Source organism: Pezoporus wallicus, unplaced genomic scaffold (assembly GCF_028554395.1).
Source record: "Pezoporus wallicus isolate ANWC-B61680 ecotype Strahan unplaced genomic scaffold, APGP_CSIRO_Pwel_v1 contig_593, whole genome shotgun sequence".
Lineage (NCBI taxonomy): Eukaryota > Metazoa > Chordata > Aves > Psittaciformes > Psittacidae > Pezoporus > Pezoporus wallicus.
Window position 1 is genome coordinate 1,636,608 of NW_026642342.1, and position 17,359 is coordinate 1,653,966.

The following is a 17,359-nucleotide window of genomic DNA, read 5'->3' on the forward strand; positions in this document are numbered from 1 at the left end:
GCTGCTGTGGACCCGGGGGGTCAGGCCTAACCTAACCAAACCTTCCCTTTTGCCTTCCAGCACTTTTCTACAGACTTTTACCACCCATTCCACCAACTCATGACTGGGGCTGCAGGGATGCTGGGGACATCCCCACGGCTCACCATCCCAGTGGACATCCCCCCCTTCCACTTCCAGCCCCGCCGGATCAGTGTGGACTGGCGTCGCTTCAGTGCCATTGATGTGGAGCGGGTGGCCAGGGAGGTGGACGTAGCTGTGCTGCAGGAGCACATTGCCAGCATCACCTTCTGTAACCTGGATGGGGAGCGGTGCCCCCACTGCGGGCAGCCGGCAGACCCCGTCCTGCTCAAGGTGCTCAGGATGGCCCAGCTGAGCATCGAGTACCTCCTGCACTGCCAGGAGCGCCTGCGGACCAGCCTGGCCATGCACACCCAGCGCCTGGAAGCTGCCCGTGCAGAGCTGGCTTCCACCCAGCAGCAGGCAGCAGAGCAGGTGGTGCAGCTCCAAGTGTCAAAAGAGGAGAGCAGAAGATGGAAGAAGTTGCTTGCCATACAGCAGCCCCTTTTGCAAGCTGGCCCCAACATCTATTGCAAGGTGTGTGATGGAAAGGTGTAAGGGGTGTAGAGCACGTCCCCATACAGGATGCTCTTTGTTGTATGCTGTATTTGTACCTTTCTGTGGTTAAACCTTGGCCCCAGAGAAGGTGCTCTCCCTGGCCCTGCTACTTTCCCTGGTGCAATTACAAAGTCACTGCCAGCTGAGAGGGAAACTCTTCTTTCATGAGGGGACAGCTACAGGTAGTCAGAGATGCACAAAATGCAGGACAAGAGGTCTGTATAGGGAGATCTCGGGAGATCCCTGTGTCCTGGAGGAACACCTCGTGCCAGGGAGACTTTAGGCATTCTCCAGTGAAAGATTTCTGGATGCTCCTGCATTTGGTGGTGATTTTGCTCTTAACCCCCACCCGGCTTTTCCACCCTTTCAGCAGGGAGCCTGCTGGATGTGCCTTTTGTGCCTGCTGCTTCGCCTTCACCAAATCAACCCACTCACTCCTGGAGAGTTAAAGCACCCAAACCACATGATTTAGGTTCATACAGCCCAATAATCCCTGCAAGCAAATGACCCCATTATAACCAGAGCCTTGGTGACTGCAATTATTGCACTATTCCGTTGGGGAAAACAGCAGTTTTTCCTGGACCATCTTGGCTTCTGCCTTCTCCTTTGGTTTCAGACAGAAGAAACTCCTAATACCCTCCTTCTATGTGCTTCCAACACAACAGCCATGTCTCTTGAGGTCGTCCCTTTTGCTCTAAAGCAGCAAAGCTTTGCCTGCCTTGCAAGGGACATGGGGAGTGCCCTTTTCTGCAGATTACAGTCCCTCTACTGACTTTTCCCCTTCTTCAGTGCCACCTCTGTGATAAAGCCTTCATGAACAGCTCCTTCCTGCAAGCCCATGTGCAGCGCCGGCACGCAGAGACCACCGAGAAGGGTGAGCACTGGGACAAAGTCTTCCCTCTCTTTCCCAGGCAGGTTTTCCCACCAGAGTGACCATAGGAGGTTAAGGATAACTTCTTATAACTCCTTTCTTCTGCATTTCTGTGAACATTGACTGAATGCTCTCTGCTTACTGCATTTCCCTCAAGCACAGGTAGGACATAGAGTGAAATACAAAACTGTGGTGCATTTACATCTCCATGCCCTGGTTTCCCTAAGGATCTTCTACACCCAATTATTCCATGGGATAGAGCTCCTCTGGGGAGCTTGGGAGAGTGTTTTGCTGGAATGGGAGAGGGGTTCACCTTTCCCATGCCTGTTTTTTGGCAAGAAATTGATATTCCTTTGCAAAACCCATTGAAAACTGCAAGTGCAAGACGATGTTTGGGAGGCAAGGGGCCTTGTTACAGCTTCACCTGCATCCAGCACTTAAACTTGGCAGACAAAAAAGCTGCTTTTGCTATTTGCTGGCCACACAGCCACATTTGTCATGGTCACTCCTGCAGCTCAGTTACCTGCTTCTTCACTTTGAAACCCTATACCGCTTCAGTAGGATTCTCCACCTTACCCAAACCAAAACCCCAGTAGGAGCTGACAGATCACACCCTTGCTCACAGCATCTCTGTTTCCCTGAGCTTTGCAGAGAGGAGGAAGATGAGACAGGTGGAGCAAATGGAGGATGAAGTGGAGGAGCTGAAGGCAAAATTGAGGGAGATGCAGCAGCAGCTGCAAGCAGAGAGGGAAGTGGAGAAGCTGCACAGGGAGCAGGTATGGGCAAGGGCACTGTTGCCTGTCTGGAAAAGATGGGGTGGGAAGAGAAGTGATGAAATGCAGGGCATTTTTAAATCACAGGTGAAAAAACTGCTGCAAAATATTTTATGGTGGGTCTTGTGTTTATTTCTTTGGAAAACTTGCTCCCTTCCCCCCAGTTCCTAGGGGAAATGTTACATGGAAATAAGGACAGTGTAAGCATGCCTGCCCAGGAGGCTGTACTGCCTCAAACTTCCCTTGGTGTGCAGGCAGGCTCGAGCAGTGATGGGAGTAATGAGAGCATTGGTGCTCATACCACTGGCACCAGGGCAAAAGCTCCAGCCTTTGGTACTTCTGCTCTGCAGCCAATCCATGTCATGCCCTGATTTTTCCGTTCCCTTTAGGAAACAGAGAGAGCTCGACAGCGAGAAGAGGAAAGCAGGAAATATTTGGAAAGGTGGAAAGAGGAGGAGAGGACAAAGCTGCATGAAGAGATAGATGACCTGAAGCAGCTCTTCCTCACAGCATTCAAAGACATGGCCAGCAGGAGCAGTGCCATGGAGGGGGTAAGCAAGCACAAGCAGGCGAGGGGACATCCAAGCCTTCTGCTTCATCTGGTCTAGATGGCATCACAGGTTCACAACCCAAAGAGGCCTCATTTCTTAGTTCCTGGAGTACATAAGCATTTTGGGGTCAGAAGCAGTGGCTGGCCAAGTTTGGGTTCCCCAGGAGGAAAGCGAAGCCTCCTGTGCAACACACAGCTCCTTCCTTTCCCCACTCCAGAAGCTGCAGGAGCTTCATGCCAGAGAGGTGTTGGAGTCCAACCTGGGAACCCTGCGGGATGATGACACTGAGGAGGCGTGGTGGCAGGCATCAGGCAGGGCAGAGAGGGAGAGGATGGCGGTGCAGGTGAGTAGTGCTGTACCTGTGTCCTTACTGTGAATCCCAGGAGATGCATTTGGATGGAGAGGGACCCACATCCATGCACCTCTGTGCGTCTGCTTTGTCCGGTCTTAGCTCAGGTTCAGGTAGCCACGGCCTCACACAGGTGTAGAGCATGGACAATCTGAGTCCAGAAATGGGTCCTGAAGGGTGCAGATGTCATGTCACAGTCGTAGGTCAGCCTGCTTATTGCAAGGAAGCCCATCCTCACCAGAGCACTGCAGAAGTTCACCATATAGAAAAGCACTTAAATAAACAAAATACATTTATTTACTTAAATAGGAGCAATCTGCCTCCTTCTCAATGTCTAAAAAGACCTGAAGAAGACTTTACTGTACATGGTACCCCCGAGTATGGAGTGAGTTAGGAACGGCACTGCTGTTATGGTGCCAATCTTCTTTCAGTACTCAAAGGGAAGCTGAATTTCTCTGAGCATGGATGCCCCCAGTCCACAAGCCAAGGAGAGAAAAGCCCATGTATTTAATTTGGCAGAGGGCAGAGCAGAGGTAGGAACTGAAGGACTTGCACAGGAAGAACAGTACATAGGAAGAACAGCACACAGGAAGTCCAGATAGGTGCCAGATGTCCTTGCTAGCTCCCAAGCACCTCACTCAGAAAAGGCTTCATTTCCTTTATGGTTCAAATCCAGAGATTTTAGGTCTTTTCAGAAGAACTGGAGATGCTCTCTCTGCAGATCACCCCAGTAAGTGGTAGGAAGAAAAAGCAGGGCTACACACTTCCAATGAGCCTTGGCTGGACTTCAAAGCCGTGTTATGAAGGGGAAAGAATAAAAGAAATGCAGTGACCAAAGCCACATCCTATCACGGCTGATGAGAAGACACAGGCTTGCCACCAGCAGACTTTGAAGGCGGCCATACCTCTTCTGCAAAGCCAGATCTGTCTTTTGGAAGGCATCTTAATAATGAATAAAAAATCCAGAGAGCTGCCCTTGCTGGAGAAGGGAAGAGGTGGCTCCAGACCTATTTTTACTATGTTCAAGTCTTCTTGTTAATTTCTTGCCCCTTTTAATTGAAGAAAAAGAACAAGACACCCCGTGACACCCCATCACAGGACCAGTGGGCAGTTATGGACTGTGTCCATCAGCAAATGGATGCCCTCAGCACCCATCTCAGGGAGCAGCCCAGACTCACCAAGTCCCAGGAGAAGAAGGAAAGTAAAAATAAAAAAGAACAAGGTCTCAGTTCATCAGGAAGTTTTAAGCAGGTATTTAAGCAACCTTAAAACATTTACTAAATCAAGACTAAGCCTAATTTCAACCCCATTCTGTAATGCTTTGCTACATTTGGCTATTTTTGCACTCACTGAATATGAAGCATACCATGAGTATCATTGGCACAAATCATGCCCACCAGGGTGTAGGTCACCAGAGCAACACTTTGCATTGCAATTGCATCAGATCTGCAGATAACACATATATGTAACAGAATGGCATCTGATGTGCTAGCGACCATATTATGGAAGGGAAAGTCCCTAAGCTGACCTCTTAGGTGGTCTCCTTAACGGGAATAGCTCTTGGGGAGCTTATGTGCCCACTTTAGGCTCTTGCTATTTTCTGCTGCTTTTTTGAATACATTTAATACTTTCCAGAGAGAGAGGAAAAATTACCCCAAATTATAGACAAAGAAATTATCTTTGAATGATGCCCAGTCTATTTCTTTACAGATCAAGCTGCTCTCTGCAGGAAAACCTGAAGGTAATGACTGCATTTTTAAAGTGAATCAATTTGTGTCTAGCTAAGTCTTTCATAGCTAACAGCCCTTCAGACCACAATTTCTTCTCTGTCTCTCTTTACAAAAGCATGCCATGAAGTCTTCTTCAGGGAGCTGGCTGTCTGCCCCTCTCATGGAGTGGACATCTTTCAGTCCCTTGATGATCGGCTGCAACAGCATACACCACAGATCTGATTGCTTGTGCAAAACTAACTTGTCTCTTAGGTGGGTTTTGCATTATAGCTATACCCCAAAGGAATGAGATTTCAATCAAGTACTCACAGCAGATGACCTTGCCTCCTCCAAAATTAAGCCAGTGGCTATTTGCATAAAAACAAGGAGCTGAGGCATGTTGTGGTTTCTTCCTTACAGTCTGGGTTTCCTATAATCAAGTGCCAGGGAAAGAAAGCGGGGACTTCTCAGCTTCCTCATGCCTGCAACACAGCTGCAGACCCGGCCAGGTGCTGCTGCTCAGAAAACATAAACCAGGAATGGTTGTTAGCAAATACTCAAGGGGTACATCACTGACCCCAACCCTGAAGATGGCTGTTTGCCCATTGACATAATCCAGTCAGCAGTCTTGGTGGGAAAGCCCCTTGGTTTCATGGTGCCAGACCTGAGCCAAAGGAACACTTGTGTCCATACTTTCTGTATAGTAAAAGCAGGTGGCAATCAACACTTGCTTCTGTGCTGGGGCCTCAGCTCATCTTTGACTCTCAGTCTCCTTTCCTCCCTGCAGTGACCCAGGAGGTGACCAAAGCGGAAGCTGATGAAAAGTCAGCAGGTGGGTACCAGAGTTTGAACCATCGTTATTCTGAGAGCACCAGGATGAAACTGGTGTTTGGCTTCAGGTGTTGCGCAGGGAGGACAAGCAGTGCTGTGCAAAGCTGACTGTGATGAGGTGGTGGGCTGGGGGCAGAGGGGGTCAGCTTACTGTTCCCCTCTCAGTTATACAGACTACAACAGCGCCGTGACCAGCCCTGCTGCCAATGGGGAAACTGTTCCAGGCAGCTACTTGGACATAGGTGGGATTTTAGAGAAGTTGTGGACAGGGATTAATCAAATTAGAGGAGAAAATTGCCCCTTTGCAGAGGGATGTAGTTTGCTGAGAGCAATCAGTTTCTTCCTCTGGGACTGGTGGGACCTGTATCTGCAAAGAGGAAAACGATCCCACCAGCCCCATTCCCAGGGCACAGCCAGTGCATCACTGCACTGGTACCAGCACCACCTACCTCTACTCCAGGCAGTGAGGAGGCCATCCAGGGTGGGAAGCAGAGGCTGCTGGAAGCCCTGCGGAGAAACCCAAACCTCCTGAAGCAGTTTCGCCACATCCTGGAAGAAGTGCTGGAGGAAAAGCTGGAGAGCATGGGCGTCAAGAGGGTAAGTCTGCCCTTTCTGTGCCAGCATTTGCAGTGCCAGCCCAGTGCAGGAACACAAAAACTGCTCTGAACTGATTAATTTTATTTTTTTTTTTTGGGGGGGGGGGGAAAGCAACTGAAATATTAACAGTCAGTAAAAGAAAAAAAAAGTAATCCCCATCTGGAGCAATGACTCTCCGAGAGGCAAATGGGAAGGTGGAGGCAGAATCACACAGTAGCACAGGGAATAAACCACCGTGCTCCCATCTCTGAGGCTGGTTATTAGTATCTTTCCAGCAAATCTTTCTCACAAGCAGCCTTTCATATGCTAAATTACCCAGGCCTCCCTCTCTTCTAGGGAAGGAGGGTGTTTGAGGGCACAGCAGCCCCTGTCATGGGGATTTCAAGGGGACTTTCACTGTCCAAGTACTTTTCATGCCAAGCATATTAAATAGTACCTCCTTCCCGAGCTCCTGGCAATGCAACACCACCACCTAGCACCTTGCAGAGACGGTGCAAGGGCAGAGAGCACGCAGGCAGCAGGGATCCACATTAGTCCATCGACCCATGTTTCTGAGCAAGGCAGCATTTCTGGGTTTAGGTCCTGAAGGCACAAAGACAAAGCGGTGATTGAATGACTTTCTGTGTGATTGTTTTCTGGAGGTGCTTTTAAGGAGCACTCCTGGGTTCATTTCACGTAGGCTGAAGCCCTGGCATGTCCCCCATTTCCCCAGCATGTGGGGAACTGATGCAGTGGCATCTAAAGCAGCAGAGGTGCCCAAAGCCAGACTCACAAACTAACACCCCCATTCACCCTTCTCATCATTTTACACCTCTAGAAGCCCAGGACATTCATGGTCACAAAACCTCTTTGAGCTATAAATACATGCTAAGGGAAAATGCTGCACGCGGTTACCCTGTAGCCTAGAAATTGCCCCAAATAACTGAGATTTACTCTTCAGCAGTCTTTCACCAAAACAGGTGAGGGCTTTGCAAATGTGGGCTGTTTGCACAGGATACATTGTGCCAGCAAAATGATAGGTGTCAGGGCTGGTGAGAGGGTCCTTGGGTTTTAGACAGGGCCTGGAGCTTGCAGGATGCTCTTGAGATATGGATAATTCTGCCAAAGGCTTGTTTCCACATGCACCCCACCACCCCCCCACCCCACCACCACCCCCGGTGCTGTGGGAGGACAATGCCAGGCTCCTCAGCTGTCCTCTGCTTTAGGTTGCAAAGGGAATCTCCACTCGGACCTACAAAAGACTCCAGGCTCTGGTCAGGCTTCAGCAGCAACAGAAGGCTGTGAAATTTCCTGCTCTCCTCCACCTGAGGGATGAGTTGGTCCAAGCACTGATGGGGAAAGTCAGGCGATGCAAGAAGTCCAGCAGTGCTTTGCCTCAGCAGCTCTCTGCCATCCCAGGTACAGTGACCTCCTGTCCCTTCCAGGGACCAACCATGGGGATCTGTGGCCACCCACTGATGGCCATGGGATGCTGTCTTCTTGCAACATGACAGAGAAGGGCAGCAAAAGGCATTTTGGGCGATGCAAGTCTCTGCAATTTCTCTCTGTATATTGACCTATGTGGGTTGTTCTGACATATTCAGGAAAAAACATCAGCTGTCCCCAAAAGCCCCAGCAGAGTGAAACACAGGTCTGGGAGTGCTTGCAAATCCCTTTTGCCCTCTTTTTCTATACAGCCCCATGTTGGGTAGGCTGCATGGCTCCTCCAAGGGCAGCCTACAGGACTATCAAGAAATGGGTGGTGATTCTCCGTGCTCTCAATATTGCTTTCCAGCTCAAAGCCTGAAGACTCCCAGGTCCTTTCATGGGTTGAAGCCCATGAGTATACCAGCTGCAGTAGAGCCTGAAGCCACAGTGATCCCTCACCCTGTGTCTTGGAGCAGAGCCCTCTCCACGTACATCCCCTCAAGGACTCCTTGGGGCACTGTGGGGACCAGCAGAACCCACCGAGTTGTCCCACGAAGGAGGTGAGTCCCACCATCTCCTTTTGATGCCCAGGCAGGCAGTGCCCAAGGACCCTAAATCTGGCCCTAAGTATGCTGCATGCTTCCCAAACAGCAGCACCTTTGGAAAGTGCTGAGTGGTGGGTGATGTGGCACCACAGAGGGTTTTGTTTGGAAACAAACTGGAGTCTCCCTGCTTGTTTGAGCTGACTCAAACAACTCAGCAAAGTCAGACCTGAGGGCTTGTACCCACCATATGGTGCTGGACACAAACAAGGGACATTTCCCTCTGGTGTTTGGCTCCTTCTTCCCTTCCCAGAACCTGTGCAAGGGGATGAACAAACTCTCTTGGGGGTTTGGAGCAAAAATAGTGAAGTTGTAAAATAAAAGCTTGCAGACGATGCACAGAAGAAACACTGTAAGAGGATATGAGTTGGCAGCAGAGAAGAGGAGCTCACCTGTGACCAAGAGCAGGTGAGGAAAAGAAGTTACTTATTTCCTCCAAGAGCAAGAGAAAGCCAGATTGAGGTTTTAAACTCAAGCAAAGCAATAGCAAACACATGCAAGGTATGGGTGTATTTGTTGAGATGCTAGCAGCAATATGTTTGCAGTCAGTGGGTGTGATGGACCTGTCCAAGTCCATGGGGACTGTGAGGTTTCTCCATGGGGTGCTCTCCTCAGGGCTGGATCATAGTTCAGAACATCACAGAGCTTCCTTGCCTCTGCTTCAGGAGTGGGGAAGAGGGATGCCAAAGCAACCCTGCATCTGACCCATCTCTGCATTCCAGCTCAGAAGTGATGCTGAGAGGGAAGCAGCTCAGCCTGTCCTCCGTGAAGCCAGCGCTCTCTGCAGTGATGCTGGGTGATGAGACTGACTCTGATGGGTCAGACCTGGACTCGCTGGAGGAAACTGCTGGTTCAGGTACCGCCTGTTCTTGTAGCAACTGCTGTGGGTTAGTGAAGGGGTGGGAACAACCCAGGTTAGTACCACCAGTGCCACCGTGTCACCTTCTTCCTGGGGTTGAAGTGGAACACATTGTACCCCACCCATACCCAGCCAGGCAACAGGGCACTGATGGCTTTATCTATCAGCAACTTTTGTACCTGACCCTGCCAGGGTATTTTATAGGATCTTATAATAGTTTGGGTTGGAAGGGACCTTAAAGCTCATCAGTTCCAACCCCCTGCCATGGGCAGGGACACCTTCCACTAGACCAGGCTGCTCCAAGCTCCGTCCAGCCTGGCCTTGAGCACTGCCAGGGATGGGGCAGCCACAGCTTCTCTGGGGACCTGTGCCAGCACCTCAGCACCCTCACAGGGAAGAACTTCTTCCTAATATCTAATCTAAATCTCCCCTCTTTCAGCTTAAAGCTCTAACCTCTTTTCCTGTCACTATATGCCCTTGTAGTGACAAAAACCCCCTTCAGGCATTGGTATTAGCCCCTTTTTCCTAGGGCACAGTAGATCTTCAGCTCTTCCTTTGCACAGGGGAAACTGGACTGTCTAGAGGATTCAGGGAACCCCACAAGACCCAAAGGGCTGACAAACATAAGAAGGAAAGCTTGTTTTAACAGTTGGCTGTATGCTGTAAAACCTGTTGGGAACCACGTGCAGGAGATGATGTGGGGACTCTCCTGTGGCCCCTCAGGGAATTTAGGAGCAGTGGCAGGTGCCTCTCACCTATGCATTAACCACAGACATCAGCAAGTATTCCTTGCACACGGCTGTGGTGTGTCCTAGGCCAAAAAAGAGATGTTGGTGCTGCGTCATACACCACTGACCTGGGCTGCGTGTGCGGAGATTTCCTCCAGCATCCCCTCTCACACAGGGGTGTTATTCACCCAGTGCTTGCTCAGGGAGGGAAACTCCCCATGCTTCATCCTATGCACAAAACATTTGCTTCCTGAAACAGCTACATTGGGATGGGTCCAGGCAGTGCTAGTGACTTTAAGCTATTTAGAAAGCAGCTCACCCTGGGGTGCCTGGTGGCCCCCTCCCTTCTCATCCACGTGTGTCATTACCTTGCTTTGGTGCTCCCTGTTTAACCGGCTCTGCCCTGCATAGGGACAGCCATGTCCAGGATGGTGAGGCTTTTGGAGAGATGCCTGGATGCAGTGGCACCGGGACCGCCCAGCAGGGTAAAACTTTTCCCAGGTGGGAGCTCGGCATCCCCCAGCACTGGCCAGCCCACCAAGAAACTCCAGGTATCTTGTGCAAATGGCTATGGGGACAATTTCTTATCATCTTCAACAGCTCCATGTCCTCCTTACGTTGAGGACACCAGAACTGCACACAGTACTCCAAGTGAGGTCTCACAAGAGCAGAGTAGAGGGGCAGGATCATCTCCTTTGACCTGCTGGTCACACTCCTTTTGATGCAGCCCAGGATACGGTTGGCTTTCTGGGCTGCAAGCGCACACTGAAGGCAGCTCATGTTAATTTTCTCATAGACCAGCACCCCCAAGTCCTTCTCCGCAGGGCTGCTCTGAATCTCTTCTCTGCCCAACCTGTAGCTGTGCCTGGCATTGCTCCTACCCAGGTGTAGGACCTTGCACTTGGCTTGGTTGAGGCTCCCTTGGTGGCTCTTGCTGCTCTGAATTGAGGCTCCTGGACACTGTGTTTCCTCTTGCTCTGATATTGAAGGCATCCTTTCTGGTGCTACTCACCCTGGCAAATGTTTGTTCACTCACCCTCTTTGTAGAGGGAGAAATCAGGATTCATGTAATTGGGAGCAAAACAGTAAGAGCCAGAGAATCAAATTGAGAGAAGGTCTCTGGAACAAATCTAGTGATAATTGGAGTGATGCAATGGCAATTAAATTGATGCAATTAAATTACTAAAATGGGACTTAAACATAACCTCAATTTATGAGGCAGAGCTGATGTAATTAAATTGATGGCAGTGTCAGAATCACATTGCTTTTTTTAGGAAGAAAAAAAAGGCCTTCCTTCCTGGAGGGCCCAGCCAAGCCATCACTGATATTTTGGGAACCACCTCGGTCCCAAAGGCCCCTCAGAGCCAGGCTGCAAGGGGGACAACACGTGGTGACAGGAAAGTGACAATGCTTTGCCAGCGGCCACTGGATGGTGCCACAAGATCAGAAACGGGCAGGAGCTGCTTTGCAGCCTTCCCAGGGCTGCCCCTCTTTTTGGCAATATCCCAACACTGAGGCTTTCCTAGACAGCACAGGGAGTCGTGTCATCCCCGGAGAGCCGCTGTGGGTCGTAGCAAGAAGGACAAATGCTGCGTGGTCTGAAAAGCAGTGATTTCTGCTCTCCCTTCATCATGCACGTTAAGCAGTAACACAATGTCTGACAGTGCCATGAGGATTTTTGAGCCCCAAAAGCCATGAGCTTCGCATCCCATAGGCTGGATCCAACTCTCCGCACCAGACACAGCCTTGCACTTGTGTGTGGCTTTTTTATTCTTTGAAGCACTCCAGAAAACAGAGTCAGGAAGGGGAGAAAGCAGCTTTCCTTCTTGCTGCATCTCTCTTTGCTGGTTCTCTTTGAGGTTGATGAAAAGGGTCTTGTTTTCTGCTCTGGGAGGAACCTGACCTGAATGCACTTGGACAGACAGAGTAGCAAGCCACAAGTTGCTGATTCCTTCTTCCTTTCCTTCTTGAATAGATGGAAACTCCAACCCAAAGGATAATTTTTTGCATTCTAAAACTGACCACATACACTAAACTCTGCTGATAGTGTTCATCTATGTAGATTTAGTTCATTTTCATAATCCTCTCTGTATTTTGTGCTTTTGGAGCAGTGCATTTATGATCCTGATCCCTTAAAAGTATGGCATTTTGGAAAACGCAATGGGAAAAACTGTCACTTCTCAATTTATCTTCTCTTTTCTAACCCATTCCAGGGCTGGTTCAGACTTATACTATTCCCTATTTCTAACATTTGCATGTGGGTTTTAATGCTAGGGAGCAGAAAGCCCAGACAGATCTAAGCAGAACACTGTATATAAACATGATTTCAGCAAACTGTTCATAAACATCCAGACCCCATTTCCTCCCCATATTTTGCAAACCCCCATGTCTCCTGGTATGTTCTCTCACCTGTGTGCTTATATGCATGGTTCTGTAGCTCCGTACCTTGAAAATAATTATTTTCCATTTTAATAATTCAAGTTTTAAGAGCTATACCCGGCTTGTGTTTTTTGTTGCTTACAGTGTTATTGCCAGATGTGTTACTTTATGCTAAATTTAACAGCTGCTCTTTTTGGTGAGTGTTGATCACAATAAACACAGCTTTGAATGAATTAAATAAAGGACGGATGTTTTCCCAAACCAATGGGGAAAGAAGTTTCTGCCCAAACCAGCAAACGGGTAGTGAAATGGCAAAGCAGAAGTTCTTTTGCCTTGACTACGTGGCAAACTTGGTGCCAAGGCAGGTGCCCTGCCCAGCACTAAAATCTAAATCACACCCATCCTGCCAGCTGCTGATCAAACCCTGCCAGCCCCAGGTCTGGCTGCTTTTACTGCTCCTGCACATATTCTCCTGCTGACCAGCACATGAATTGCTCTTACTTTCTTAACAATTTTGAAGCCTGAGGTGCTTTTAAGTCATTGCAGTGAGCTTCATGCACTCAATGCCAAGCCCAGATGGTGACAGAAAGGTGGAGAAAAGTGTCCCCTGAGTTTGGGAAACTCCAAAAATAGGTGAGAGCCTTGTGCTAAAAGAAAGGTGACACTCATACTCTTGCAAACAAATAAATATAGACACAGACAAAGCCAAATGGCAGAGAATGCTCAGTGGACAAAGAAGAGCCTGAAGATTCACTTGGGTTATCACAGGTGATGGGCTCTGAGAAGAGAAAATGAAAGGGAGAAGCAACTCTGAGATGAGCTCCATCATCAGTGTGCCTTGTCCAGAAAAGAATTTGTTTTCTTTTCAGTATTTTTTCAATTTTTTCAATTTTTTTCCCCTGTTGCTTCATGGACTCCTTCTGAGATAAGCAACTGCTCGTGTACCCCTTTTCAGGATATTTTTTTGATGCCATCAAATTGGACCACATTGTTATCCCTGCTGGGCTGCACGATACTGAACCAGCGGAGAGCAGTAGAGATACTCCCCAATCAGGTGTGTTGCTGCATCCTGAATGTAAAACAAAGCAGAATAAAACAAAACCAACAGAAAGCACACAGTGGAAAACAAAGTCAGAAGTGCAAGTGGGGACCCTTGCTTGCAGCCGAGGGTAAATAGGCAGATGGGTGTCCTGGTATTCCCTTTGCACAAAGATTTCTTTGTGACTGAATTAAGGAAACGAACTTGGCTTCTCCTGCAGGAAGAATGGAACAAGAGCCTCCTCCAAAATTCATTTCCCTCAACCTGTGAGGATGCTACAATGCTATAAGACAGCAAGACTTTGTTAACAGTGGAAGCAGGCAAACCACAGGCACCCTGCCCTCACGCTGCCAGTGCTTCTCAGAGCCTGATAACATATCCCCTTAACTCTCAAGTCTTCACACTTGTTCCTCGGGTCAAATCCAGCCCACCAGCCTGCTGCTTGTTCATGGGCAGTAAAGAAGGTGGTGATGCAGGCTTGGTCCATGGGCTGGAGCACACATGCCCGTCCATGCTGCAAGGTCAGGCCCTTGCCAAGAATTTAATGCCATTAGAGTGTCATGGTCTTTAAAATACCGTACTTTGTGTTTTGTCTTTATCAGTGACATTTGTCTTTGTGGGGCTCTAATTATTGGTAATAGTTCTATAAAGGATGGATATATATGGGACAATTAGTAGATATTCAAACCACAGCATTAACGATCTCTGAATGCAGTGCAACTCTCCCAAATAATACCAAGCTGGAAAAAAAAAAAGAAAGAAAAGTCATGTCAAATTTATTCAGCTAGAATATCTCACCCAGAGAGCTATTCTCCCATCATATTTGGGGCAAGCACAGTGTCATAAATCTTAGTGCTATTAATCAGTAGGCTCATTCATCTCTGTTCAGCTATATAAAAGCAATAACCTTGTCACTATAGGAAGGAAGATTGGGCTTTTAATTGCATATAGATTTCAGGAGAGTTCTTATCCATAGTCCAATTTGTAGCTTCAGATACGTGTCTTCGCTTCCCTTGGTCAAAGTCCACACAAATCTACAGTGCTCTTACATACTTATAAAGGTTGCAGAAGCTCAGAAAGAAACTATATAGAGCTCTTCTGGCAGATAATACACACAGCCTTTTCAGAACTTGCTCTAGTAGACAAGCCTATATTTAATCAGTTCCTCTGAAACAGGATATACATTTTTCAGAAGGCAATCAAATTTACGGAAACAAACCCATTTCTGAGTGCAGGCACACATACACCCACATGCTTCACCAGTCACAGTTTTCCTGACTCATCTCCCTTGGCTCTGTAAGAGCTATCAAATGCATCCTTTGCCCCGCAGTTTATTATCAATAAAGGCAAAATAATTGAAGGGAGAGGGAGGGTCTTTACTTCCTCACCATCAGCAAGAGCAGGAGGAAATACTGGATTTATTCATGGGGTCAAGAGATCTGCATATCTGGGTTCCAATAATTATTTCCAGGTTTTAGTCAGATGAAGACTTCTAGAGGCACAGACCTCCTGTTGCTGTGTGATGGGTCAAGCCACCAAACCCAGTCCAGCACAGCAAATATTTAATTTCTCCACCAAAACTCCAACCAGGCAGCAAAGCAGGATAGCATTCCTCTGCATGCCTTGGAATGGCACTGTACCCTCTAGGAGTTTCTGCCTGCAGGGTGACCTGGTGAGAACAGCATGCTGCTCCTTTCAGCAGCATAGTTAAGCATTTGGTGCTGAGTTTCTGAGCCCAATTTCATCCCTAAACGTCTCCCTGCAGTGCACAGCATAGGGTGTAGAGGCTGTGTTTTGGGTGGGTGACCCCAGGGTACCCCCCAAACCAGCATATAGGCTGGGCATCCCCCCTCCCTATGCAGCTGGCCCTTAGCACTGTGGGCTGTGGCATGGGGTTTTGTGTCCTTTGCATGCTGGCATTGGGACATAACAGCACTGGGACACAATGAGCTGTCTCCAAGAAAATGCTGAGTCATTCTGGAGTGCTTTTGGAGCTTCTTTTTTCTAAAGTCCAGTAAATTATTAGGGTATCCACATATTTTTTTGGCCTGCAGAAGAAAGCCTGGAAAAGGGAACTTGGTTCTCAGTAAAGACCCAGAGCTTTCCCTAAGCTGGTGGTTTCAGCTTCAGGGCTTTCAGATCACAGATCAGTGCAGTTGAAAGGGAGATATTTGGGCCCATGTCCCAAGAGAGGGAAACACCACATGCTGACTGCAGCAGGAACCATAGCTCAGTGGCTGCAGATGCTGGTTCTCCCCACACTGTCATTCCCCTGGAGCATGATGCTCACCACTCGTGGTACTCATCACACGAGAAGGTCTATTATGGCCACAGAGAGGTGCAGCTGTAACATTAGGTGTTTTTACACTGCAAACAGGCTCATAAATTATTCTCTGCTTTGGAATCTGATTTATTGTTTTTTTCAGTAAAGTTCACTACATTTTATTTTTTATACTGCAGGATTTCAGCAGAGGTAAGGAAATGAAAACTGATGCTGGAAGATCAGAAATCAACTGAGGGCAAGAATTCCTGCTACACCTCTGTTTCAGCTCTCTGTTACCCTCCATAATGCTCCTGCCTGCAATCTTGTCATCTACACACTTGCACACATCAAAGTGAAACCGAGAGATAGCTGACTCGGTGAGTTTGTCAGAGTATTTGTGTTGCATATAAAATAAATGTAACTTTCAAAGGTGCTTACTTGTGATTTTATGCGTGCACCTTTTTTTGTTCTAATGCAGTTGGAAACCTGATTTCTATTTTTTCTGGGTGTTTTTCTGTATTTTTCATTGCCCTGTGTACCTTTACCTAATCACCACTTACATGTTTCCTATCTAAATTAAACATTCCTGTGCTTTTCAGCCTCTTTTCAGTGGAAGCTGTCAGGAGTGAGAGCATGCCAGCAATTTTTCTGCCCTCCTAAGAACAATGAAGTATTTACAAGTGTTTAATTGCTACCTTGAAAGTTGGGTGGATGCTGGCCTGGCCAAAGTGGCCTCAAACCCAAAAAGAACCATGCACTTGCTGAACTGTATTCCTCAGCAAGCCCAGGGTCTTAGCGAGGACTTCTGATTTCATTGCGTGAGTGGGTTGGGGTCCCCTGATGCTTATTCATCTGCTTTTCTGATATCTTGTCTCAGCATAAAACTAACTATGTCTCACAAAGAAGAAAAAATAATTGTTGTCTATTTTTTAACTCCACCACACGCACTTGCCTATACTGCTCCAAAGAACCTGCAGAACCCAAAGCTGGGGTGAGTTCAGCTGAGTGGGAAGGTCTATAGCTGCTGCTTGTGACAAGGAAAGAACAAGAGAAAACAGTGATTTTGGTCTTAAAGACTTTTTCAGTTTTAATATTAATGTAAAAAAGAAAAAAAACAACAAAAAAAACAAACAAACAAACAAACAAAACAAAACATAAATCCAGCATGCAAAAAACCCAAAAGACAGAAAAGCTATGTCTATACTGAGAGATGGGGACAAAACCATTCTACAGAATATCAGTGTTTTTAGAATAGGACAGGATTTACCTCTGCAAAAATAAACTGTTCTCCTTTAAAAACATATCCTTAAGACAAGTCTTTTGCTAATATGAAAGGGAGAGTCAGCACTGACATCCAGCAGAGATTTCCACGTGTTAGTAGCAGGAGCCAACATCCAGCCTGAGATGGGACCAAGAGTTTCTGTTGAATGGAAACTCTTCCCACCATGGTAGCCATCTCCTCCAGCTATCAGCCCCTAGTGCTGCACCTTACTAGGCATTGCCTTCTCCTCTCACTGACCTGCCTGAAGCGCAGTAAATCCACATCTCCTGGACCTGCACTGGAGATGTGCATCTTAGTGGATCTGGAGAGCTTACGGTTATGGAGAGGTGATGGTTATGGACAGCTGGTATGGTTTGTGTTCACCCTCACCGAGAGCACTGATGTTCACTGAGACAGCCTGGTCCCCTTATTCATACAAGCCACCAGAGATGCCAGGTAGACCTACCAAAGGTTCAGCTTTGAATAAATGTTCATCTCTACCTCTGATTCCTTCAGAACATGAAA

The 17,359-nt window shown here is 47.8% G+C and overlaps 1 protein-coding gene across 1 annotated transcript; it reads left to right on the forward strand.

Moving 5' to 3' along the window:
- On the forward strand, window positions 1-16,005 carry DZIP1L (DAZ interacting zinc finger protein 1 like). Its single transcript, XM_057429132.1, has 13 exons — window positions 1-594; window positions 1,405-1,489; window positions 2,138-2,262; window positions 2,649-2,810; window positions 3,028-3,153; window positions 4,222-4,354; window positions 4,868-4,900; window positions 5,656-5,700; window positions 6,160-6,296; window positions 7,502-7,694; window positions 8,071-8,263; window positions 9,028-9,161; window positions 15,771-16,005. The coding sequence occupies exons 1-13, from the start codon at window positions 100-102 to the stop codon at window positions 15,785-15,787; spliced, it is 1,878 nt and encodes a 625-aa protein (XP_057285115.1). The 5' UTR covers window positions 1-99; the 3' UTR covers window positions 15,788-16,005.
- Window positions 16,006-17,359: the final 1,354 nt, after the last annotated feature.

What these genes read in the sequence shown, in the direction of transcription:
- DZIP1L (XM_057429132.1), top strand. Translation starts at nt 100, where the DNA reads ATGACTGGGGCTGCAGGGATGCTGGGGACATCCCCACGGCTCACCATC. An exon ending in CACCAAGTCCCAGGAGAAGA is followed by an intron (nt 4,355 to 4,867) that starts AGGAAAGTAAAA and finishes CTATTTCTTTAC; the next exon opens with AGATCAAGCTGCTCTCTGCA. An exon ending in AGAGCATGGGCGTCAAGAGG is followed by an intron (nt 6,297 to 7,501) that starts GTAAGTCTGCCC and finishes CCTCTGCTTTAG; the next exon opens with GTTGCAAAGGGAATCTCCAC.